The sequence below is a fragment of the Acomys russatus genome, chromosome 24, assembly GCF_903995435.1.
Source record: "Acomys russatus chromosome 24, mAcoRus1.1, whole genome shotgun sequence".
NCBI classification, from domain to species: domain Eukaryota; kingdom Metazoa; phylum Chordata; class Mammalia; order Rodentia; family Muridae; genus Acomys; species Acomys russatus.
In genome coordinates this window covers 17,075,879-17,102,060 of record NC_067160.1, presented here as the reverse complement: position 1 = coordinate 17,102,060, position 26,182 = coordinate 17,075,879, and the positions used below count along the sequence as shown (strand labels likewise).

The 26,182-nt window shown below is 44.0% G+C and overlaps 1 protein-coding gene across 2 annotated transcripts; it reads left to right on the top strand.

Moving 5' to 3' along the window:
* Window positions 1–1,370: 1,370 nt before the first annotated feature.
* Bbs5 (Bardet-Biedl syndrome 5) lies at window positions 1,371–24,372 on the top strand. Of its 2 annotated transcripts, none has more exons than XM_051166625.1 (12): window positions 1,371–1,536; window positions 3,466–3,548; window positions 7,610–7,675; window positions 9,016–9,065; window positions 9,202–9,329; window positions 9,832–9,967; window positions 12,127–12,222; window positions 16,302–16,364; window positions 18,179–18,313; window positions 21,877–21,960; window positions 23,833–23,856; window positions 24,022–24,372. In XM_051166625.1, the coding sequence occupies exons 1-12, from the start codon at window positions 1,478–1,480 to the stop codon at window positions 24,121–24,123; spliced, it is 1,026 nt and encodes a 341-aa protein (XP_051022582.1). In that variant the 5' UTR covers window positions 1,371–1,477; the 3' UTR covers window positions 24,124–24,372. The 2 variants fall into 2 exon arrangements, with proteins under 2 accessions (XP_051022582.1, XP_051022583.1); XM_051166626.1 differs by having other exon boundaries at window positions 1,405–1,544.
* The last annotated feature ends 1,810 nt before the right edge of the window (window positions 24,373–26,182 follow it).

Genomic DNA, 26,182 nt, shown 5'->3' with positions numbered 1-26,182 from the left:
CCCAGTGATCAATCTGCTGACACTTTGTGAGGTCACAATAACCTCACATTGTTCTGTCTCTATGGTTTCATCTTTAAACTTTGTGTACTATATTATCTGGATACTCCGTAAAGTCGCCCACTACAGGACCAAATCAAAGGTCAGTTAAAAAATGCTTTCTTTAGCTAGTCAAAATGAGGTAAAGCCTGCTTGAAAAATAGACCCCCAATGTTACAGTCTTGGGTCCCAAATCCAGACTGTGTCCCTGACCAGTCCGACTTGGCTAAATGGTCAATAAACTTGCATCTACCCGAGTCTGGTATCCAAACGGTCAGTGGGCGGCTATTCCTGAACAAAAATGATTTGAATGATATCAATCCTAAAACCAAACGGCCACAGTTCATTAATCAAATAGCAGAGTAGGATGGCTCACACCTCTGACTTCTGGGGTTGAGGAGGGGAGGGTTGATGTGAGTTCAAAGCCACCCTAGTCGACACAGTAAAATTCAGGCGAATTTGGCTTATGCTGTGAAATCTTGGCTGGGAGGAAACAAACAGCAACTAGAATGTTTCATCTGCTTCCATAGGCAGTTAGCCACAATGTACATCCATGACCCAGTGAAGAGTATTAAAGGTGACTGTTTTCACGTCATTACGTGACCGTGAAAGGCTCTTGAGTATGCCCAGGAGACCCCAGATCACTCTTTGTGAATCAGTAACTTAGTTATGGTTTTATTTGCTTATTGACACTTGTTATGTACTAAAAGAAAGCACTTTGATTAATTTAAAAAGAATTTATAAAGTAGGCAAGATCCATGCTTATAATTCCAGCACTAGGGAGGCTGAAGCTGTCTGATTTTGAGGCCAGCCTGGGCCACAAAGTAAGACCCTGTCTTTAAAAAAAAAAAAAAAAAAAAGTGTTTCTGCCTTGCTCTCTCTGTGCTGGCTGCGCATTGTTCAAAGCGGTGAACTTACAAGGATGGGAACCTGTCTTTTGTTTGCTCACAATAGAGGGACCCCAGAGCTGACTTGAGAAATAGGACTAAGGGCTGGTTGGCACCCAGGGGAAGCAGTGGTCCAGACCAGACCGAATCCGACCTTAGCAGGTTCTGAGCCTAGGGCTGGAATGTAACCAAAGAGAGCCAAGCCTCCAGGGTACGCGAGGTGGGCAGGGCCAAAGCCCCACCGAACCAGAAACGAAATTTAGTGAAATTAAGATTTCTTGATGGTGTAGGTAAACAGTAGGAAGGCTGAAATGGCAACAAATCTGCATGGAGACCACAGAGGCGGCTCAGAAGTCAAGCACCCTCCCAGCCGCCCGCCTCAAACCGACTTAACGACCCAAAGGGGCAGAGGAAAGAGTGCGCCCTGCGTGGTGGAAGCTTGGGCCTCTCCGCCCGCCGTAGATAGGGTGACGAAGCCGACGCGTTGCCCTGGAGCCTGCAAGACGCCGCAGGGCGGCCACTGTGGACAGCATCGGCGGGGTAGCAAGGTCGCCATGTCTGTGCTGGACGTGTTGTGGGAGGACCGCGACGTGCGCTTCGACGTGTCCTCGCAGTGAGTCGGTGCGACGCGCTGGAACCCCGCGGCTGTGGTCCCCCGCAGTCCTTGGTCCTGCCCTGGCCGGCGGGCAGCGCACCCAGAGGGCACGCCCATCAGGGCTGCGACCCTCCGCGTCCAGCGGCGGGAGGACATGGGGCCGGGATTCTGGAAAGCGGAGTCCTAGAGCAAAATCCGGAATAGCACTGCACATTATGGGCCTCTGCAGTTTACCGTGTCTGTCAAATGACGATCATGGCAGTGAGATTTCTCCAAAACTCCCGACCATACAAAAAGCTTGTTTCGGGGCTAAGCTTTCATTTGCCTTGTCATGCAAATACTTTTAGAGCTTGTTAAAAAAATAATCCCTGTCCGTGGGGCATGTGCTTTAAAAAGAGAAGGTGGGTGCGAGTGGGGTGGGGGCGCTGAGCTTAGCGTTGGAAAACATGAAAGCTGAAAGTTCTTAAGTCAAGACTACATGGCGCCTCAGCTAATTCCTAATGGTGCTTTGTCATGAACAGTGCCTCCTTAAGTGGAAAAATGAAATATTACTACATTTCGCAGTCTTTTTGGTAACGGGGTGCCTATCATAGTGTTAGTTTCTTTAGAAAGTTGAGGGACGGGGTGTTTGTGAAACTAAGAACTACATTAACTCGTTACATACTTTCTATGGCTTTCCCTATAGTTCTTTTGGGGGAGGGGCTCTTAATCCAGACTAATCCTAGTTGCCATTAACATTTTCAGTTTACAGACAGTTGTCTCATGCTGAGTACCTTGCTGATAGAGACACAAAAATAAGAGGGAATGTTATCACACACACTTTCCTCATTCCGGGCCGGGAGATTCACTTGGGCACCTGTGTAAGTGCAAGTGCACAAAAGAGCCTGGGGAGATAGCTCACCAAGAGTTTTTCTTTCTGTGTGCCTCGTGCACAGCAGAGGTCAGGACTTGCAGAAGTCGATTCTCATGCCTTTAATCCCGGCACTCGGGAAGCAGAGGCAGGTGGATAGCTGTGAGTTCGAGGCCAGCCTGATCTGTAAAGTGAGTTCAGGACAGCCAAGGCTACACAGAGATACCCTGTCTCGAAAAACCAAAACCAACCAAACAAACAAACAAAATAAAAAGTCAGTTCTCTTTTGCCCGCATGCACGCCCCAGGGGTGAAACTTGGGCCATTAAACTTGATGGCAGCTACCTTGACTTGGCTGAGCCACACAGTACCCCTCCGGGGATACTTCTCATACAATCCTTTCGAAAATCATTCCCTCCATAACTGCCTGGTGCCCTTGCTCTGCGGCTTATCTCTTGTCCACAGAATGAGGCCCGTGCCTATCATCCTGGAGTCCAGATTCTTTGATAACTTTCCAACCCAGTTACCCATCTACCTCTCTTGTCATTCGGTGTCCTTCTCTTCCCGGCCACCTCTCTTGCCTTTCTTGTTCCTAATTTTCTTTTTTTTTTTTTTTTTTTTTTTTTTTTTTTTTTTTTTTTTTTTAAGATTTATTTATTTATTATTATGTATACAGTGCTCTGCCTGCATGTACATCTGCAGGCAGAGGAGGGTATCAGATCTCATTATAGATGGTTGTGAGCCACCATGTGGTTGCTGGGAATTGAACTCATGACCTCTGGAAGAGCAGTCAGTGCTCTTAACCACTGAGCCATCTCTCCAGCCCCTTGTTCCTAATTTTCAATCCCATGCCCTCTTGCTCTTTTCATTTTAGTTATCCAAGACTTCGCTTCTGGTTCTAGCTGACTCCAGGGAGCCCTGGTCAGTTCAGGCCTCACTGACCTCCAGGGTCTAGAAGTTACTTTCAAGGGCATGAGCACTTGGTGCTGTAAACTTTCTCCTGTTGGCTGCCCTGTGCCTGTGTCTCTCTTCCCTAAGTAGATTGGTAGCAGACAGAGTTGACATTAGCAACCCTGAAATTTTTAATCTTTATTTTAGACAGATGAAAACAAGACCTGGAGAAGTGCTTATTGATTGTCTAGATTCGATTGAAGACACAAAAGGAAACAATGGAGATAGAGGTGAGTGGATTTGGGTTTTATATTCTGATTTAATTTATGAACATTGATTCATCCTAGCTGGAGAAAAAGCACCGTATGTAAATGTGACTGTGAGAACAGTTAAGTCCACAAATATTTCTCAAATGAAAGAAAGGGTAGGTGTTGAACCTACAGCCAGAAACACAGGTTCCCCCTGAGCTTCAGCCCAACAGAAGTGAGTCTTGGTTCACCACATGAGATTTTCTAGTGTAGTGGCTGAAACTCCAGGAGCCCTGTTGGCAAGGTTCCTACCCTTGGATATGCCTCCCACAAAGCGGTGACCATTAAGTATTCATAGCTGTGGTATCTGTAGCCAGACTTCACCCTTACCCAGAAGTGCTGCCCAGTCCCCTCAGGTTGACCCCTAGAGATGGACACGTGGAAGAGGAAAACAGTGCTACATTGAGAACTCTATTTGTCAGTCAAGTATCAGACTTGTGGGATTTTTTTTTTCCCCTCTTTCTGCCGCTGAGAAACAGCTGTGGCTGGTCTAGCATCCTTCCCAAATGAAATTTGCTTGAAGCTAAAACTTAAAGCAGCTGTCCATGGAGCCGGTGGTCAGTCCACAGTCAACAGGGCCTGAACACATCATTACCTCTATGCTTTAGAGGTCAGGGCAGGGATGCGAGTTTGGGGTACCCTGAAAGTTTCTTTGGAGAAGCAGGGAGTTTAGAAAGGAAGAACGAAAACCTCTTTTTCAAAGGAGGAATCAGGGATGAGGAGCCCACCTCACTCATGTACGGGGATCAGTGAGTCCTGGGGAAGGAACAGTGGCCTCAAAGCAGAACAGGCTTAGGGCTGTTTTTGGGTGGCTGCATGTTCCCTAGGACTTAATTTTGAATTGTCCTACTAAGCTCCACTCCCCGCCCCCTTTTGTGTGAGGAAACTGTCTTTGCCACAAGGCACAAGCAGATCTTGTCAGTGTCTTGGGGCTATCCTTAGAGGCGTGCTTATATTTCTTAGTGATCTTGGCGTTAGTCAGGCTGGGGAGAGGGTGAATATAAACCCCTCAGCAGGAAAGAAGTCTTGGCTTGTGCTTTGTAGCATAGGATAGTAATTTTGTTGTCCCAGTGGCTAACTCTTAGTGAGAAGCCAGTTACCTTGAGGAAGTAAAGAGAAACTTCAGTAGTTTCTGTACCGACTGCCGAGAAGGTTTCGGTGAGTGTGCCATCCTCCAGAACAAATAGAGACTGTGGATAATAAAACAGTTTTTATTGAGCGCAGAATCCTATGTCAGTCCTTGGAGTACAGAGCACTCCTTAGGTAGCTTTAATTGACAACTTGACACAGTCTAAAGTTGTCTGAAAAGAGAAACCCCAATTGAGGAATTGCCTAGATTGGGCTGTGGGCATGTCTGTGGGCATCTGTTAACTGATGTAAGAGGGCCCAGACCACCATGGGCGGCACCATCCCTAGGCAGGTGGTCCTGGGCTGTGAGCCTGTGAATTAGGAAGCCAGTGTTGCTCTGTGGTTTCTGCTTCAGGTTCCTGCCTTGAGTTCCTTCCCCTACTTCCCTCAATGATGAATTGTGACCTGGAAATAGAGACAAAATAAACCCTTTCCTCCTCGAGATTGCTTTCGGTTAGAGTGTTTTATCACAGCAATAGAAGTCAAATTACAGCAGGGGGCAGAGAGGCTTTGGGGGGAGTTGCGGATGAAGCTCACTGGTAGAGTGCCTTACTCACGTGGGCTGAGTCCTCAGCACATCCCTGTAACCCCAGCACTCAGAAAGTGTTAATGGGGAGAGCAGACGTTTGAAGCCAACCAGGGTTTTTCTTTTGCACCAAACAAGGAGGTAGGAAAGTCTGGCTATAAATAATCTCCTCAGAGCCTGCCTTCTACTCAGAACTCAGGAAGCTTTGTTGATTTTTTTGTTGTTGTTGTTCCCCCACCCCCTGGCCCCCCTCCCCTGCCAGGAGACAGAGTTACTTTGTGTAGTCTTGGCTGTCCTGGACTCTATTTGTAGACCAGGCTGGCCTCGAACTCACAGTGATCCACCTGCCTCTGCCTCCTGACTGCTGGGATTAAAGGCATGCGCCACCACGCCTGACTTTATTTTTCGTTATTTGGTTTTTTTAAGACAGGGTTTCTCTGTGTAGCTCTGGCTGTCCTCTGTAAACCAGGCTAGCCTCAAACTCACAGAGAACCACCTGCCTCTACCTCCCAAGTGATGGGATTAAAGGCCTGTGCCACCACCACCTGGCTAGGAAGCTTTGTTTAAATGAAGGGTTACAGGAGTGTGCAGAGTGTCTGGTTTATCTGGAGGTAAAGGGGAGTCCCACATTCAACCCACTACATCTGCTCCTTTCGAGCAGTTTCCACATGACCAGCTTAAGGCCATGTCCCATCCAGGACCCCCTGCTTTACAGCTGTGAGTACCCCAGACGATTAGGACATTTAATCCACTTCTGAGTGCTCTGCCAGGACAATGCCAGATTAGGGTAGTGCCCTGAAGCCAGGAGAGTGAAATGCGGGCAAGGAGATTTGGTATTTGGGAGATTAGAAGAAACAAGGGCAGAGAAAGGTCCAGGCCTGGAAGAGTGGACATAGAGCGGTGGGGAGGGGTCCTTCAGGAGAAAAGAGGCCTCACAGGAATCCTCTAACTTGTAGGAGATAAACAAGGAGCAGAAAAATGGTGACAGAGTTGGCTGAAAGGTTTGTGGGTTTTGTTTTTTGTTTTTTGTTTCTGGAGACAGGTTTCTCTATGTAGCCTTGACTATCCTGGACTCACTTTGTAGACCAGGCTGGCCTCGAACTCACAGCGATCCACCTGCTTCTGCCTCTGGGATTAAAGGCGTGCGCCACCATGCCTTAGTTACCCCATAACTACTTCTAGATACGCTAAAAGTATAAAGACAAATATTACCTAAGTAAAATAATACAAGGAGTTTTGTTTTTGTTTTTGGTGGGGGTTTTTTTGTTGTTGTTGTTGTTTGTTTGTTTTTGGTTTTTGGTTTTTTGAGACAGAGTTGTTCTGTGTAGCCTTGGTTGTCCTGGACTCGTTTTGTAGACCTGGCTGGCCTTGAACTCACAGAGATCTTCTGCCTGTCTCTGCCTTCCTAATGGCTGTGATTATAGGCGTGCACTGCCATGCCCAGCTATGTTTTTTATTTTTGAGACTATATAGCCTTATGTGCCCTAGAACTCTCTATGTAGACCAGGCGAACTTCAAACTCACAGAGATCTACCTGCCTCTCAAGTGCTGCGATTAAAAGCATGGGCTACCATTCCATACTGTGTCTCACCTTTTGAGAGAGGATCTCACTTAACCATGGCTCGTGGCCTGGAACTCATAAAGATCCACCTGCCTCTGTCTCCATCCTCTGTGTTAGCCTTGGATGTCCTGGATTTGCTTTGTAGACCAGGCTAGCCTCGAACTCACAGCGATCGGCCTACCTCTGCCTCCTGAGTGCTGGGATTAGAGACATGTGCCACCACATCTGGCTTTACATGGTTCATTTAAATGAGAGCTGTTGGGCTGGAGAGATGGCTCAGCAGTTAAGAGTGCTTCCTATGCAATTATAAGGACTAGAGTGGTCCTATGGACACCTGTAGCACTGAAGTGGGCTGGGGCTGGCTGCCTCAAAGGAATACTGTGGAGATTATAGAGGAGGCCACCTGATGCTCTACTTGTGCTTCCACAAACACAAACACACAGCTCACAAAATGAGAGCTGCTAAGAGAGACTCATGTGACAGTATGTGTCAGTTGCTTTTCTCATTTATGTAATAAAGCCAAAAAACAAAACGAAACAAACAAACAAAAAAAAAAAGAGGAAGAATTTATTTTGTCTCACAATTCTAGGGTTGAGTTCATCATAGCTAGGAAGTCAAAACAGCAGGAGCTGCCTTGGCCAGCCCATGCTCTCAGGCTAGCCCTGACTGCACACCCTGAGCTCGGGGATCACAGGCACGCCGCGTATACAGTGCTGGGCACGGAACCATGCACTGCTGGGGGTTATGGAACCCCAGCTTCTGCTCCCACCTCATCCTGTTCTGTGAGAGGGCCTTGAGATAATCTGTTCTTGCTTACTTTGCTTTTAGGTCGACTCTTAGTAACAAACTTAAGAATCATCTGGCATTCCTTGGCATTAACCAGAGTCAATCTTTGTAAGTATCCTTCCTTCTTAGATAAAAATGCTATGAAAAAAAAATTCCTTTTTCAGGAAAGTTGGACGCTGAGTTTTGTATTTAAACAAACAAAAAATCTAAAGTGTCGGGAACAAGGCTCAGTGGTAGGGCATTTGCCCAACATGCTTAGGCCCTAGACTGAATCACCCATAATGTAGAAAACAGGGACAGTTTTCTTTTATAAGGCATATCATGACGGATCACAGACTATATTGCAATGAAAAAGAAATGATCTGTTCTTATTTCTCATTTTGCATGTTGGGCATATGTGGATTAATGCTTTCACATGGGATGGGTTTGGGATGTGTGTGTGTGTGTGTGTGTATGTGTGTGTATGCTCTATGTCTTGGGTGGGGTTTCGTGTGCCAAGGGACAGGTGTGTGGTGTCAGTTCTCTTGTTCCATTTTATGGGTTCTGGAGATAGATTGAGGTCCCTGGGCTTGTGCACTGGGTGCCTTACCTGCCCTGCCTTCTTTGGTCCTGGTCTCTGTTTTGCATTGCCTTTGAAAACATGTGGGGTTTTTTTTTTTGTTTTGTTTTGTTTTGTTTTGTTTTTTTAAGTGTGGCAACTCTAGCCAGATTCTTTCTTTTTGTAGTTTTGTTTGTTTGGTTTGGTTTTTTGAGAAAGGGTTTCTCTGTGTAAGAAGCTCTGGCTGTCCTGGACTCCGTTCATAGACCAGATGAGGGTGGCTTCGAACTCACAGAGATCTGCCTGCCTCTGTCTCCCATGTGCTGGGATTATAGGCATGTGCCACCATGCCCAGTGCCAGACTCTTTCTTTTGGCATACAGTGGAAAGGGTTTTGTTTTGATTTTTTGGTAAATGGTGGTGTATGGATTTTAGACATTGGCTTTTTCCATGTTAGGAATATTTTTGGTCAAAGAAGCACAACTGACCCTCAAGTTATTTAATCATTCATTCATTTTCTTTCTTTTGTTTTGAGACGAGGTCCTATGTATTCTAGGCTAGCCTCTAGCCTGTTGTGTCATTGAAAATGACTTGGACTTGTGATCTTTCTGCCTCCATCACCTGAGTGCAGGAACTACAAGTGTGTACCGCTGCGCTAGGGCTCCATTTGGCCAGGGCTGAGGGTCAAGCCCAGGGCTCCGTGTTTGCTAAGCGAGCACTCAACCACTGAGCAGTATTCCTAGCCTCAATTTGTACTTATTTCATAGGAATTTAAAAAGTTGTTTCTGCTTATGTTTAATTTGTAAAGCATTAAAATTCTGGGGTTTTAGGGTTTTGTTTTTTAACAATATTCTGTTTCTCATTTTACGATATCATATTCCTTACATCCTTTGTCTTTTTTAAAATTTTAGCTATTGGGTACAACTGCATATTGAATATTACAACAAGAACTGCTAACTCCGTAAGTCTGAAAATTTCTAGTGAAGTAGATGTACAGTGAAGAAACGTTAGATATTTAAAGTTAAGGCTTGCTTCCACCTTAAATGGGAACTTACTCTTTAACTCTGAACTTTGTGGTAATACATCTGTCTTTACAGAAACTCAGAGGCCAAACTGAAGCGCTTTATATACTGACAAAATGTAACACCACCCGATTTGAGTTTATATTCACAAATCTGGTGCCCGGGAGCCCCAGACTTTTCACTTCTGTCATCGCAGTGCACAGGTACAATAGCACCCACAGACTCTATCAGGTTATTCTGATGTAACGGTGTAAAGCGTAAAACCTTACAGATGTGTGACAGCATTTTCTAGTCGCCAACATCAAAGATCTGTTATCCCCAGAACCCACATGGCAAGCGAGAAGTAACTACCACATGCTGTTTTCTGGCCTCCACACGTGCTCTCACGGCCGCTGTTTGGTTCTTTGCACTTCTGCTTTGTTTGCTTTTGTGATTTGAACCGATCTCACTCCGGCCCAGGCTGGCCTACTTCTCAGTTCGTTCTCCAGGCTGGCCTCAAACTGTCAGCAGCTCTCTCCTGCCTCAGCCTCCCAAGCGATGACACTGTAGGCATGGGCTACTACAGCTAGCTGAAGACTGTTTAAATTTACCATAGTGGAAGAGCGATGTTCAGACCCACCCGCAGCGTGTGTTTTAGCAGATGAGTGAACATGGTCTAACAGCACCGCATTTCCACTTGAACTGGCTTGTCTTTGATTTTCATAGAGCGTATGAAACTTCTAAGATGTACCGTGATTTTAAGTTGAGAAGTGCAGTCATTCAGAACAAGCAACTGAGGCTGTTGCCCCAGGAACATGTGTACGACAAGATCAACGGCGTGTGGAACTTATCCAGCGACCAGGTACCCTGTAAGATAATTAGCCTTTTAGGATGCTTCCACAGCCAATTTCCCACTCGTCATTGGGGTTGTGTGCCCTTAAAATTTGGGTTGGAGATCTGGATAAATTAGTCCTACAGCTTTTTTTCTCTCCTCCTCCTCCTCCTCCTTTTCTTCTACTCCTTTTTTTGTTTTGTTTTGTTTTTCAAGACAGGGCTTCTCTGTTTAGCCTTGGCTCTCCTGGATTTGCTTTCGCTTTGTAGACCAGGCTGGCCTTGAACTCACAGAAATCCTCCTGCCTCTGCCTCCCTGAGTGCTGGGGTTAAAGGTGTGAGCCACCATGCCCAGCAGTACTACAGCTTTAAATATGAAGTAATATTCTAATTATCATGGTCATGTGCTCTTTTCATCAACTTATGTATAGAACCAAGAACCACAGTGGGCCTTGGAGATGGTCTGGTTCAGTCTGCTTTTTCCGTAGGTGAGAAACAGAATCACACTTGTCCACGTCTTCACCTACATGCTATTCTTCATAACACACTGATAGAGGCGAACCAATGCCGTGGATAAATAGAAGGCCCCGCATTGAGTCAGGGTCTTGCTTTTAAGCTGGCAGGCCTGGAGACCACCACGTAGAGCAGGCTAGCCAAGAATATGTGGAGACCTTCCTAGTTCTGCCTTCTGAGTTGCAGGGATTACAAGCATGGACCCAGCCACACAGAAACCTTTTATCCTGTGTGTGCACTTAGTTTTGAGACAGAGTCCCATGTAATCCAACTCAACTTTCAGCTGAATGCTGGGCTTACAGAACCCACTCAGGCAGCTCACAGCCACACGTGACTCTAGTTCCAGGAGGATCTCCATCGGCACTAACACTCATATGTAAATCACACAGGATCACACACATATACATAATTAAAATTGGTGTGGTGTGGTGGCACACTCCTTTAATTCCAGCACTCAGGAGGCAGAGCAAGCAGATCTCTGTGGGGTTAAAGACAGCCTGGTCTACATAGTAAGTTCCAGGCCAGCCAAAGCTACAGATTGAAACCCTGTCTCAAAATAAACAAATAAAATATTTTAAAATGTTTCATTGTTATTAGTGGTGGTGTTTGTTTTATTTTTACGTGTACAGGTCTTTTGTCTGTGTGTATACCTGTGTACTACATGTGCCTGGTGCCCTTAGAGGCCAGAAGAGGTCATTGGACCCCCTGGGACTGGAGGAACAAACAATTGTGAGCTACCTTTTGGGTACTGGGAACTGAACCTGCGTCCACTGAAAGAGCAACTGGTGCTCTTAACCAATGAGACCTCTCTAGCTCCAGGGTGTTGTTGTTGTTGTTGTTTTGTGGTTTTTGAGAAAAGATCTCACTGTATAACCCAGGCTGGCCCTAAGCTCATGGTATTTCCTGCCTTAGCCTCCCAGGTCCTGAGGGGATAGAGGGGAGTCACCAAATCTGGCTGTAGTTCTGGTCCAGTCAGTACAGACCAGCCATCAAATAGATCTGATAAGTTGATGGTGGGGCATAACACTTTGATCTCAGTCGGCATAACTCCTTTGCTCATGCACATCTCAAGTTTTGAATACTAATTATAGAAAGATCTAATACCTATAAAATACTGTGTGCCAGGCTCTATATACTATAGTCTTAAAAGGGGCAGGGATACTTATTCAACTCCCCATTTTATATTTGACAAAATATACCAAGAAAAATTGTGTGGGTCAGTGAAGTGGCTCAGTGGGCAGAGATACTTGCATGCAGCCCTGACAGCCCGAGTTTGAATCCTCGATCCCATAAGGTGGCCAGAGAGAGCGCACTGCAAAGAGTTGTCCTCTGACCTGCGTGTATACACGTGCGCGCGTGCGTGCACACACACACACACACACACACACACACACACACACACACACACACACACACTACATTGTTAACTTTGTCCTCAGAAATGTATACTAACTTTAATGTTTAACTGTCCTGCTGACCTGCTGCTCTATGGTTCCAGGTCCCGGTGCTGAGTCATCTCATTGTCCCAATTTGTAAACAGTAGAGCCACTGCTGCTCCATAGTGCTATACACTGTACTGCTCTACTGGTGTGATATTGAGAATTGTCCTGAGCCTTAGAAAACAAAGGCTGGGGATCAAAACAAGCAATCACTGATTTACCTCTCTTTCATCTGCAGGGAAATTTAGGAACTTTTTTTATTACCAATGTGAGAATTGTGTGGCATGCAAATATGAATGACAGCTTTAATGTCAGCATCCCATACCTGCAAATTGTAAGTACATGCATTTTGCTTATCTTCTTTAAATGTAAAATAAATAATACTGTTAATAACTGGGTGTTTTCCTTTCTTTTTATATGCTACTAACTAAAAGCATACTCCTAGGGCCAGTGAGGTGGCTCAGAAGGTGAAGGTGCTTGCCACCAAACCTGACGGCCTGAATTCAGTCCCCTGACCCACATGGCGGAAGGAGAGAGAGTTGTTCTGTGACCTCCACGCTCATATACATTTGGCATACATACATGCCTCTCTCCAAATAAAGCATAAATGTAATTTTTAAGTATGCTTAAAAATAAGTAAATAAGCTGGACATTGATTGTGGCACACGCCTTTAATCACAGCATTCGAGAGGCAGAGGCAAGTGGATCTCTGTGAGTTCAAGGCCAGCCTGGCCTACAAATTCACATCCAGGACAGCCAAGGCTACACAGAGAAACCCTGTCTTGAAAAATCAAAAGAAGGGGCCTGTCGCCCTGGCGCATGCCTGTAATCCTAGCACTCAGAAGGCAGAGGCAGGTGGATCTCTGTGAGTTCGAGGCCAGCCTGGTCTACATAGTGAGTTCAGGACAGCCAAGGCTACACTAAGAAACCCTGTCTCGGAAAAGGAAAAAGAAAAAAAAGAGTACATCTGTGCTTTCATAGTACCACAGTTTAATCCCCAGCTCCCATACCAGGTAGTTCACGCCCTCCTTCAGCTCCAGGCGTCTGGCACCCTCCAAAGCAGTGACCCTAGAACTGTGACCCCTTAATACAGTTCCTCATATCATAGTGACCTCCAGCCATAAAATTACTTTTCTTGGTACTTCATAACTGTGGTTTTGCTACTGTTATGAATCATAATGTAAGTATCTATTTTCTGATGGTCTTGGTCAAAGCCTGTGAGCAGGTCACTCTTTTTTTTTTTTTTTAAATTTTTATTTAATTTTAACTTATGTGCATTGGTGTGAGGGTGTCAGATCTTGGCGTTACAGAAAGTTGTGAGCTGCCATGTGGGTGCTGGGAATTGAACTCGGGTCCTTTGGAAGAGCAGACAGTGCTCTTAACCACTGAGCCATCTCTCCAGCCCGAGCAGGTCACTCTTAACACCCTCTCCCAAGGGATCACAACCCACAGGTTGAGAACCACTGCTCCAAAGGCACATGTGTGGTACACACACAGATACGTGTTCACACACATAAACAAACACTGGGAAAAACGATGCAAGGCCATAAGCATCCTCCTCCCTGGCCGCTGCTTCGGTTCTTGCCGTGAGCTCCTTTCCTTCATGGTGGAGTGTGATTAGGACACGTACACCGAAGCAAACCCTTTTCTCCAAGGTTGCTTTATCATAGCAATAGAAACCTAAGGCAGTATCACTCTGTGCTCAGCGATCGACAGGAAGACAGTTATGACCCAGCGCACAGCCCTGCTACTGAGCTTTCATTCTGGCAGAGGAAAAAATACATTACATGAATAATAATAAAGTTTGAGTTGAAGGAAATCTGATTGTTTTGTTTATGGTATTGGAGATTGAACCCAGGACCTTGTACAAACTAGGCAAGTACTCCACCACTGAGCTACGTCTCCTGATAGAAATAATCTGACATCAAAGCTTAGCCGCTGTGATGGTCTGCATGGGTAGATGACAAACCGATGTTTGTATTTTTTTTTTATTGCTTAGTTTAGTTTGTTTCTTTTCCCTTGGTTTTTCGAGACAGGGTTTCTCTGTGTAGCCTTGGCTGTCCTGGACTCACTTTGTAGACGAGGCTGGCCTTGAACTCATAGTGATCTGCCTGCCTCTTTCTCCCAAGTGCTGGGATTAAAGGTGTGCTCACTATCGCCCACTTAGTTTAGTTTAATTTGAGATATTTTTGAGGCTGGTCTCTATAGTCCAGACTGATATGGAGCTTACCATGTAGCCCAGGCTGGGCCTCGAACTCACCCTGCTTTCCCTCCCAATTGTTTGGGTTACAGTGTTATTCCACAGGCACAGTGTTTGCCGCTGCTCTGCATTCAGGTATGTGCCTGACCCTCGTTATGCTGAATAATTACTGAGTAGTAAACAACCTGTGCTTTCTGTTCCTCAAATAGAATATTTTTTTGTTATTAAGAATAGAGTTGCCAAATGTGGCTTCTGGAATGAATTCAGCCTGACCCAAACAGCTTGTAACGCGATACATCACGGCTTGTCACTGTAGGCGTCATGCTCTGCCTTCAGCTCTAGCCTCAGCCACTGCCCTGACTACTCCACGGGCCCGAGCTCTGTATGTGTGTGTTGTGTGTGTGTGTGTGTGTGTGTGTGTGTATCTGTGTGTGTCTGTGTATGTCTGTCTGCCCGTGTGTTGTGTCCTCTGTGTGTGTGTCTGCCCATGTCTTGTGTCTGTGTGTGTGCACACGCGTGTGTGTGTGTCTGTGTGTCTGTGTATGTCTCTCTGCCCATGTGTTGTGTCCTTGTCCATGTCTGTATGTGTATGTGTGTGTCCATGTGTATGTCTGTCAGTCCATTTGTTGTGTCCATGTGTCTGTCTGTCTGTCCCCGTGTGTGTCCTGTCTTACCGGCATGTGTCAGCTAGTCAGATAGGTAGGGATTGACATATCTTAGCTTTCTATTGCTATGATGAGCCATGACCAAAAGTAATTTGGGGGAGGGAAGGCTTTATTTCTGCTGCACCCCTCTACATCACAATTCATCATCGATGGAAGTTAGGACTAGAACCTGGAGGTGAGAACAGAGGCAGAAGCCTTGGACAAGTGCTGCTGCCTGGCTTGCTTCTAAACACACACACACACACACACACACACACACACACACACACACACACACAAAACCCAGACCATTAAGGTTTGAGCAGTCAATGGCTTTTGGAGCCCAAAGTCCAGATGTCACCACATTCCTCCCCAAAACACATGGTCAAATCTGTCACAGCTGTACCCATGAGCTAGTACACATTTCTCTCTCAGTTAGGGCTTCTGTTGCTGTGATTAAACATCTTGACCAGAATCAGTGTGGGAGGAAAGGGTTTGTTTTAGCTTATAGTTCTACAGCCCGTGCATCACAGAGGGGAGCGAGGACAGGAACTCAAGCAGGGCAGGAAGCTGGAGGCCGGAGCTGACGCAGAGGCACGGAGGGTGCTGCCTACTGGCTTGCACTCTCGTGGCCTCCTCAGTCTGCTCTCTTACAGAACCCAGGACCACTACCCAGGGTAGCAGCACCCACAGTGAACAGGGTCGTGGCACGTCAGTCACGAGTTAGGGAATTGTCATACAGGCTTGTCATACAAGCCACTTGGGTGGGGGCATTTCTCAGCTGAGGTATTCTTTTCCCAGATGACCTTGTGTCCATTTGCAAAAAACTAACCAGGGCTAGGTACGAGAATCAAAATGGTATATGTAACTTCAGTCTTGGTTTAGGAGCCACAGACTGAACAGTATCTAATTATAAACTGCCGCATAACTGGAAGATCATGGCCCTTTTCGTATGAAATATCCAAAAGCCTGTTACTCTAGGGGGTTGGGAAATCTAAGTCAGATGACTGTGTGCTTCTGAGATGTCTTCTGTGTATGCCTTTATCAGTTCGCCTCCTGTCTTAGTATGTCTTGTCGTTTACTGACTCCTTCAGGAAGAGGTTAGGAGAGGACCTTCTGCCTTTTAGGCGATGAAGAGTAGTTCTGCAGAGGTGGGGCTGGTGCCTCACACCTATAGTCTATGCACTCAGGAGGCTAAAGCAGGAGGATTGCCCAGAGCTAAAGGCCAGCCTGGGCTGCATGGTTGCTTCCAGGCCAGCCTGTGGTACAGCATGAGACCCAGCTTCAAAAGCACAAGACATAATTAAAACATGTATTAAAGAGTTACTAGCCAGGTGATGGTGACACACGCCATTAATCCCAGCACTCGGGAGGCAGGTAGATCTCTCTGTGAGTTCAAGGCCAGCCTGGTCTACAAAACAAGTCCAGGACAGCCAAGGCTACACAGAGAAACCCTGTCTCAAAAAACAAAACCCACCCTCCCAGAAACCAAAAACCAAACCAACCAAACCAAAAAGGTTACTATGGTCATAATAAAAATATGCTTTTTTTCTTTTTCATTTTATATAGCGTTCAATAAAGATTAGAGATTCAAAGTTTGGCTTGGCTCTTGTCATAGAAAGCTCTCAGCAGGTAAGATATTTTAACATTTTTATTAAACTGATAAACTTATAACTATGTGACTGGGTTTTTAGTTGTTGTTCTATAGTGACCAGTGTACTTGTAAGAATGCCAGCTGTGGCATGACAATCTAGGAAGTGTTTGACATTTTATAAGTGTCCCCATAGGAAGAATCCTTCCTACGTGTATTTGTGACACTAACTCGGGAGCCTCCTAAGCACTAGAATTATAGGTGTGATTTAGTGCATATCACACTGCCAGCTTGTTCATTAGATGGATATATTCATTACTGTAATTATGAAGAAAATCACTGCTAGGTCAACACATTTCATAAATTATCTCAATCTAATACCTCCGTGAAATGGTAGCTGTTTCTTCCCCTCTTCTACCAGTCCAGGATGCTAAGGCCTGCAGGAGTTAGGAAGCTTCCCTGGAATCTCCAGGCTGTTAGGGATGGGACTGCAATTTTCATCCCAGTTTGTCTGATTCACACTTGCTTAGAGAAACGGGGATATGTAGGGAATTATATATACTCTGAGATTTTACATTTTCACAGACTGAACAGTATCTAATTATAAACTGCTGCATACCTACTATGTTGTGGGTTTTGTTTTGTTTTTTGTCTTTTTTTTTTTTTTTTTTTTTTTTCAGAAGTAAATTTGAAGCATTTAAGATACTTTACTTACGGTCTTGAACTCATGTAGACCAGGCAGATTTTGAGCTTTTGTTTCTCCTGCCTCTGTCTCCTGAGTGCGGAGACGACATGCCTGGACAAGCACGTCCCACATCAGAGCTCTAGTCTAGTTACTCCGCAGCCCCTGCTCCCTCAGTGTACCCAGCAACTGTCCTTCCTTCAAAAGAATGGGAAAGTTATAAAATCACTTCTGAATTTAAAAATGAATGTCCACTCTCTCTTTCCCACTTACTAAGTACCCACTATGTCCCAGGAACTGTACCAACGGGATATGCTTTATCCTGTTTAATATAACCACTGGATAACCATTCATGGGTTTTTTTCAATGAGGCTTAGAACAAGTACAGAAAGACTATTGTCCAATACTAGCTGTTGATTGAGAATTGAACCTAAAAGTATTTATGCTTTTAAAACAAAATATGTTCTTGCCTCTTTTTTGTTGTTGTTTTTGTTTTGTTTGTGTGGAAAGGGTTTCTTTGTGTAGCACTGGCTGTCCTGAAACTCCATCTTATAGACCAGGCTGGCCTAGAACTCGGAGCTCCACCTACCTCTGCCTCCTGAGTGCTGGGATTAAAGGCAAGCGCCACTACCACCAGGCACTTTTGCTTCTTATAACTACGCTGCATTTCTTTTTCAACCAGTTCTTTCTACCAGCCTGTAGTCAATCATAGTCAAGATGCTTTGCAAACCCTTCAAGGAGATGGCTTCAAACAGACAGTATTTTAATGGATAGTCTATTCCTTCTCAAACCCTAGTCCAAGAAAAACTTAGTTCCTTGAGCACCACACTTTCCTGTGCATATTTTTTATCTGGAAAGATCAACTTGTATTTAAAGATGAAGTTATATGCAATCTAGAAATGCTTTAGAATATGAGGGAGGCAGCGGCTCAAGGAGAGAAGTTAGAGGCGTTGCTTGTGTGGTCATGCCACCAGCAGCTCTGCCATGACTCCCCGGAGGCTCTCTGTGCTCTTCTGTCCTTGGGTTTGGAATTTTCAGAGCAGAGAGTTGAATTTCTCTAGAACAGCTTAGGTGTGATGCCTCAAAATAAGGACAGTTAGACTGAGTCACCACACCCTGTAGGTGTTGCCACTCAGGCTTGGGTGTTGTTTTTCTTGTCTTTTCTTTTTACAGAGTGGAGGATACGTTCTTGGCTTTAAAATAGACCCTGTGGAAAAACTACAGGAATCAGTTAAGGAGATCAACTCTCTTCACAAAGTCTATTCTGCCAATCCAATATTTGGAGTGAGTTATGAAATGGAGGAGAAGGTAATGTGTTCAATATAGGGCTATAGAGTTTACTGAATTACTTTCACACTACCTAAAAAAAAAAAAAATTAAAAACAAACCCACTGTGTATAGAGTTTGAACATGTATGTAAACCTTGGTCAAATGAGCATGGCCTCAGGCTTGCCCTCTCTAATTGGCCGCTATTACTGTCTTGTAATTGGTTGCTTCATCTTCATTCCTCTGTGCCCTGCCTAGGTAAACAGCCTATTCAGCTAAGCTTGCATGTACATGGCTCCTCCGATGTAGACAGAATTGAGACAGTGTCATTCTGTCAACTTTAGGTTTAGGCCACCACCTCCCCATGAGCTTAAATGGCCTTATAGACAAACCTTAAAAGCCTTGTGGGCACCATCCTATTCCATATTGTCCCACAATGCAGCAAACCTAGAATCTGCCCCATCAGTATGTTCCATCTCTGTCCTGTTAATTAGTGCCTCTAGTGTGGTAGATTGGAGATGTTTTATTGGTTTCCATTTGTCGGTTTGTTGTCTAACTATTTACTTGGTTTTGAGTTAGGATTGGATTTTTTTTTTTATTTTATTTTGCCAGACTGGGCTTCAAGCTCCTAATTACCTTGGCCTCAGCTTCTATAGTGCTGGGCCCTCAGACACATACACTTTGCCCAACTAGTTTTGAGGGTTTTTTTTTTAACGTGTCTTCCTCATCCGTTCTGATTGTGGTTCCAATCATCAGGTACACCAGCTTTCTTTTGGTCTGCAGCCCTCATCATCTGATCTGTCACTAGCATCCTCACTGTCTACACAGGTGCCCTGGCCCAGGCTCTTACTCTGGTGTGCTCCCTAGCTCACTCCCATCACAGACCCCTTGCCAGGGCCCCCAATGCATACCCTAATGTCTGTATCCTGGCCATTCACTTTCCTCAGTACCCTTGCTGACGCTCACACTGCTGAACCATGTCCCCACCACTGTCTCTCCTATCTCCTCTGTTCTCAGACTACAGTGTGTAGCCCAAGAGAACCAGGAAACAGGCTGGGCACAGGGAAATGCGTGTCCTCTGACTTCAGAGAGGCATTTTACTCTTCCTTCTTTGCGTATTCTTCAGTAATACCACTGGCTGCTCCAGCAGCATCTTTAGTTTTTATTTCTTCTTCTTCCTCCTCCTCCTCCTCCTCTTTTGGTGTTTTGAGACAGGGTTTCTCTGTGTAGCTTTGGTTTTCCTGGACTTTCTGTAGACCAGGCTGGCCTCGAACTCACAGAAATCTGCCTGCCTCTGCCTTCAGAGTGCTGGGATTAAAGCCCTGCACCACTACCACCTGGCTTTATTCATGTTGTGCATTGTGCACACATGTGGAGGTCAGAGGGCAACTTTCAGGAGTCAGTTCTCTCCTACTATGAGGGTCCAGGGACAGCTCATGTACTTGCCAGCAGATATCTTCATCCTCTGCGCCATCTCTCCAGCCCTCCAGCTCCTTTATTACATGTTTCTGGGTGCCTTGTACATCTACTGTTCTGATCCTGAGACTGTCAACTTGTATTTAGTTCCAAACACTCTTGAATATTGTCACATAGATAAGCATCTCAAATACAAATAAATATTATTTGAAAAAATGCATTGTTTGCATGTGTGCGTGTATGCATATGTATGTGAAAGTCAGAGAACAACTTTTGAGAATTGCTTCTCTCACAAAGGAACTAGAGACGTGGGATCAAACTCAGGTCATTAGGCTTCGCAACAAGGCATGGAGCAAGATTGCTGGCATAAAGTTGAATTGCTTTTCTTTTCTTTCTTTTCTTTTTTGTTTGTTTGTTTGTTTGTTTGTTTGTTTTTTCGAGACAGGGTTTCTCTGTGTGGTCCTGGCTGTCCACATTATAGACCAGGCTGGCCTCAAACTCACAGAGATTCCCCTGTCTCTGCCTCCCGAGTGCTGGTGATTTTCACTTTTTAAAAGTATTTTATTGTGTGCAGGGTATGTAACTTTAATCCCAGCACTCAGGAAGCTGAGACAGGTGGGTCTTCGTGTGTCCAAGCCCAGCCTGGTTTACACAGCAAGTTCCAGGGTAGCCTTGTCTCCAAATAAATTATCTGTTATTTATGTGTGAGTATGTGCTTATGTATGCAGGTGCCCTCAGAGCCCAGAAGAGAATATAGGACCCTCTGGAGCTAGAGTTAGGGGTGGTGTGAGCCAGCTGACATGAGAACTAAACGCAGCCTTCTAAAAGAACAGCAATTGTTCTTTGTTTTGTTTTTTTCTGTTTTTGAGACAGGGTTTCTCTGTGTAGACTTGACTGTCCTGGACTCACTTTGTATACCAGGCTGGTCTCAAACTCACAGAGATCTGCCTGCCTCTGCCTCCCGAGTGCTGGGATTACAGTTGTGCACCACCATGCCAGGCTGTAGCAATTGTTCTTAAAGCATGAAGTTGAATTGCTTTTCTTTTCTTTTTTGTGTGTTTGTTTGTTCGAGACAGGGTTTCTCTATGTAGTCCTGGCTGTCCACTTTGTAGACCAGCCCCCATAGAACTGAGTTCCTTATTTCATAATTTTATTTTCATAATAACATTATGCAAGTCAGTAGGATCTGTTAGACCTAAGAGCAGCCTTGTCATGTCTTCTTCAGATGCAGGGTTCTGTTGACTTAGACTTTACTTGTTTCTAACATGGCCAAAAGTAGCTGTGCTCAAAGTCTTAGAGTTTTCCTTCATTGCTTACTTATCTAATCTTACATATTAATTTGATCCTATGGATCTTCCTTGTGCCAATTCCTTTCTATTCAGACTGCAAGTGCTGCTGCTGCTTGAGGAATGATGTAAAATTAGCAGTCTTTGGAACCTGACTTTCGTTCCCAGATTAGCTGTACCCTAGGGACCTTTAGCTTCAAGTTTCTTGTTATTAAATGTAGATAATCTCCTCACAGCTACATGCACATAACCCCACAACTATGTTTACATAAACGCAGAGTGCACAGGAGATGCCTGTGGCGCTGATCCACTTCCTGCCCTGTTTGGCTTTCATTTTTCCTCTCTCCTCTCCTTTGACCCCAGCTCCTACCCATAACTAGCCGTGGTCACCTGCTCTCTCACTTCTCAGTAGCCTCCTAAGTTCTTCAGAGTGGCCTTCTCTGACTCACCCCTTTCTGTCTGAAAGAATGGCAAGGACTTTTTCTCTTAAGCACATCTCTAGGCTGGGCGTGGTGATGCCCGCCTGTAATCCCAGCACACTAGGGAGGCAAAGGCAGGCAGATCGCTGTGAGTTCGAGGCCAGCCTGCTCTACAAAGTGAGTCTAGGACAGCCAAGGCTACACAGAGAAACCTTGTCTCAAAAAACCAAAAAAAAAAAAAAAGCACATCTCTAAGTACATTAAGCAGGTACGTATTTCCTGTTTCAACTGTTTTGATAATGTTGACTTCAGATTTAAAAACCTGACACCTTTACAACTCAAGCTAGCTTTAACATGAGAATATAAATTATAGAATGGCTTGAGTGGTTTGCATTGTATTACCCTTTACAAGTATTTGTAGTTCTCATCGTACATTTTTCTAAAACAACTTATTTAATGTTGACTCTGACATCTTAATTTTTAGCCACAGCCACTTGAAGCTCTGACTGTTGAACAAATTCAGGACGATGTGGAAATAGACGCTGATGACCACACAGATGCTTTTGTGGTGAGCACCAAACAAACAAACAAAAACCCCTATTCAATGTCCTGTGATGAATATCTGAGTCATGTTTAATTAGTAATGGTATAATTGTATAAAATGTTGTAAACCTGACACATTTGACAGGAGTTGAGAAAAATATTTTTAAATGAGAGAATTTCTTTTGTGAGAATATTTTTAAATTCTCAACCTAGGAAAGAGTTTGAGAATAGTTATTTAGATGGTTTGATTCATGGCATGTTAAATATCATAATTAATTTAAAGTCTTTACAGAATTCATCTTTATGAAATGATTTTCTTTAATCACATATTTTAGAAGGATAATATTTGAGCAATATATTGTCCTGTATCCAAGTAGATATTATTTAATTAGCCAACATACTAATAATGTTAGGCTGGCTGTAGTAGCACACAGTCTTTAACCCAGCACTCAGGAGGTGGAAGCCAGGAGGATCTCTGTGGGTTCAAGGCCAGCCAAGTCTACAGAGCAAGTTCAGGACAGCCAGGCAGACAGAGCTACATAGTAAGACCCTGTCTCAAAAAAATAAGTAAACTAATGCTTTCTAATGTTTCCATATTCTACAGTCTTTTGAATCTGACCATAAGGCATGTCTCCCCTCCGGTAACAAATAGTTGTCAATAAAGATGTGAAATTGGCATAAAGTAGTTAATTATGAACTACTACCTCCAGCTGTATCCGGACACATTAAAGTGCTTTTGTTTGGCATGTTTCTGGTTGTTTTTGCTGTTTCTTTTTGTTTTGTTTTTGTTTGTTCTGATTTGTTTTACATCTACTTGTTTTGTGAGGCGGGGAGAAGACATATAGTGGCCAGAGGACAACTTTCACTAGTTAGTTCTTTCCTTCCATCATGTGGTCCCAGGGATCAAATTCATGTTGTCACACTTGGTGACAAGTGCCTGTATCCACCAGGCCATGTTTTGTTTTCTTAAATTTATTGTTTTTCCAATTATGTTTATTTTAGAGTATGTGCACCTAAGTGCAGCTCTTGGAGGTCAGAGGTCTCAGATCTCCTGGAGCTTGAGTTAGAGGTGGTTGTGAGCTGTCTGATATGCATTTGCAAAGTAAACTCAAGATCTCCAGGAAAGCAGTACATGCTCTTTGCTGCTGAGCCATCGCTCCAGCCCTGGTCTTGAACTCTTGACCCTCCTACCATGTGCTTGCAATTGCAGCCACCACGCCAGCCTTTCCTGCTATTCCATCCTCATCTTTAAAACAGAAGGAGAGAAGTCATCTTAAGCTCCCAGAGTGTTCTGTATCCCCTCAGGCTAACAGTGCTGTGCATAAATTAGAAAGCCTGTTTGCTTAGAGCAGTGGTTCTCAACACAGATCTCCTGAATATCCGATGTTTACATTCCGGCTCCTAACAGTAGCAGGATTCCAGTTGTAAAGTAGCAATGGGATACTTGCATGGCAGGGTCACCACCGCATGAGGAGCTGTCTGAAAGGGTCACAGCGTTAGGAAGGTTGGAAGCCACTGACTTAGAGCACAATTTTTATAAACGTTAATGCTGGATAAGAAAAAAACTTAAAGTTGTTTGTTTTGTTTTGCTTTGCGTTAAGATAGGGTTTCATAGTGTAGCCCTAGCTGGAGAACTCACTATGTAAAGTCTTCTGGCCCCACACTTAGAAAGTTCCAACCTGACTCTGCCTCCCGCGTTCTGGGAGTAAGGGGCCATGCCACCCCAAGAAATGTGTTGATGGCAGCATTATGGATGGACGGTAGCCATCTGCCCTGTGCATTAACTGCACCGTAGCCAAATGTGAAATAGATGTAGTTACTAAATCTTTCTGAAAATTATCTGTCCCTGATTTGTTTTGTATGAAGCGTGTAAAATACTGTTTTCTATATCTTGCAGGCTTATTTTGCTGATGGAAATAAGGTAAGGACACTTTACCTATAGTTGTTTTGTTTTGTTTTGTTTTAAGTTTCAGTATTACACCATTAGCATTCACTAACTTGGTGAAACATTTTCTTGTTTGTTTTTGTTTTTTCCCGTTCCTTGCTCATCTTCTGTTCTCATCTCACCTCCTTACGTTCCCCAAAGCAACAAGATCGTGAGCCCGTCTTTTCAGAAGAACTGGGGCTCGCGATAGAGAAACTGAAGGATGGATTCACACTGCAGGGACTCTGGGAAATGACGGCCTGATCTTGAGTGGAGCGGGACTTATTTAACGATATCTCAAGAGCAAATAAAAGATACCACTTGCTCGCTACCAGCATGGAATAGTTCTTATACTTAGTGCTTTTATATTTTATATTTTAAGAAAAGTTTTTAATAATTAAGGAAAAACTCCTTAATTTTGGAAAACTCCTCAGCTTTCTACAGATTATATTTGAAATTGCAACTGAAATGTGCCTGGTGTGTAAAAGTTTATGTTGTACCTAATACTTGTAAAATACTGATTTTCAGATATTAAGTGACTGTATCATGTTGTGTTTAATAAAGATTTTTATGCAGTACCTCTTAATGTTTTGAAAGTATTATTTAAAAACAAAACAAGATCATTCTTAAAAATTAGTCAAATATTTCTAAACTACAAATCTGCTTAAATATATTATCACAGGACTCTAAAAGTAAAACTGTAATTCAAATTCTAGTTCTGTTTGTTTTTGAGACAGGGTCTTACTATGCAGCTCTAGCTGTCCTGGAACTTACTATGTAGACCAGGCTGGCCTCGAACTCAAAGACATGCCTGTCTCTGAGGCCTCCTAAATTACAGTTCTTAAACATACCATTTTTAGGGGTTCATTTTTATAAAATCTGAAAATTATAATTATGATGCATATCAACACAGAAGGCTAATCTATAAGTAATGTCATGATGGTTTTGATAAGAATGCATTTTGCTTTATAAGGAAATTGTTCACTAATTGACTGTCTCCTTGTTTGTATTCATTGAGACTCCTTTTACCATTCCTCAGATAACATTTGAGGACCTTTCTGACGTCATTCAGTTGTTTCGGCAACAGTGAAAGTCTAAAGAACATTTATGGAATCTTTCAAAACAATTGTACTTAGCCAAAGCCACCCTTTTTCACTAATGGAAAAGAAATGAACACATAAATATATTTAAGATAAGATTTAATAATATGTACAAACATGCATTACAACCGAGGCTGCCCTGATTCATCAAAAATTGGTGAAAAAAGCAACATGGGTTTCTTCATTTAAATGTAGGATTTCTACATACTTAAGGATAAAGTATAGTAAACAATATTTAGGTATTACAAATAAAGTTCTGCTGTCAACAGTGCTCACTGGTATTCGAGCAAACAGGATGATAAAATGGCCCCCCAACAAAGACTCATTTCAAACGTCATACCCTGGTGTGTGCATCTGACTCAACTAATCTCTTCAAATGTTAGGTGTTACGCGTGGAGAGAAATGAATCACTTATTGTTTATCAAGGGGAGCAGCTGTTAGCTTCATCCAGTGTGTTAAACCCTTTAATGACATCTATAAATGGAAAAAGAACCATTGAGCTCCCCCGTCAGCTGTCATTCCTGCAGCTGGCAGTGCGATCAACTCACTGTGATGTCAAAAGAAAAAAGAAAAAACACCCTTTATAGAGAGACAGCTTAAAGCTTGGAAATACATACGTCCCTGGTCTGGGGGTATTTGCTAATCCTAGCATCCATGAAACCTAGGGAGTATATCGACTGAACACACAGACCTACGGCACAAGAGTCAGGGCTTCACTGAGTTTCCGTTCGGGAGCATATTTAAGAGCCCCAGCCATTGAAACTTCAGCCTCTTTGTAGCACTGCTGAGTTCAGAGGGATCATGATCCTGTAAAAGGACTTCATAAAGAAACAAGGGCTCTCTTCCCTTGTGTGTCTCCAGAGGCTGTGCCTGCATTCCCCTAATAAACCTCTTAAGTGGAAAAAAAAATGTATATATATATAATGCCATGCAGGGACAGTGGTGGAAATGAGACAGGGTCTATTCACATAGCCCAGGCTGGCCTTAAACTCACTGTGTAGCTGAGGTTACTTTTCGTCCCTCTGCCTCACAGGTCCTGGGATTCCAGCTGTGTGCCACTGTGCCTGGCTGAGCTCTTTGAAATCATGTCTTCATTCCATACGGTGCTCCATTACCATCAACAGCATAAATCATGACTCCAGTATTAGATTTTCTTACACGAGGTCTGCTTTCTAAACAATATAGATGATAGAGTAAGTCGCTCGCCCTGGTTTTACTGTCTC

Bases quoted from the DNA above. Each gene is read 5' to 3' on its own strand.
- Bbs5 (XM_051166625.1), top strand. From the start codon at position 1,478: ATGTCTGTGCTGGACGTGTTGTGGGAGGACCGCGACGTGCGCTTCGAC. The intron at 1,537-3,465 runs GTGAGTCGGTGC...TCTTTATTTTAG, and splicing joins CGCTTCGACGTGTCCTCGCA to ACAGATGAAAACAAGACCTG. The intron at 3,549-7,609 runs GTGAGTGGATTT...CTTTGCTTTTAG, and splicing joins AGGAAACAATGGAGATAGAG to GTCGACTCTTAGTAACAAAC.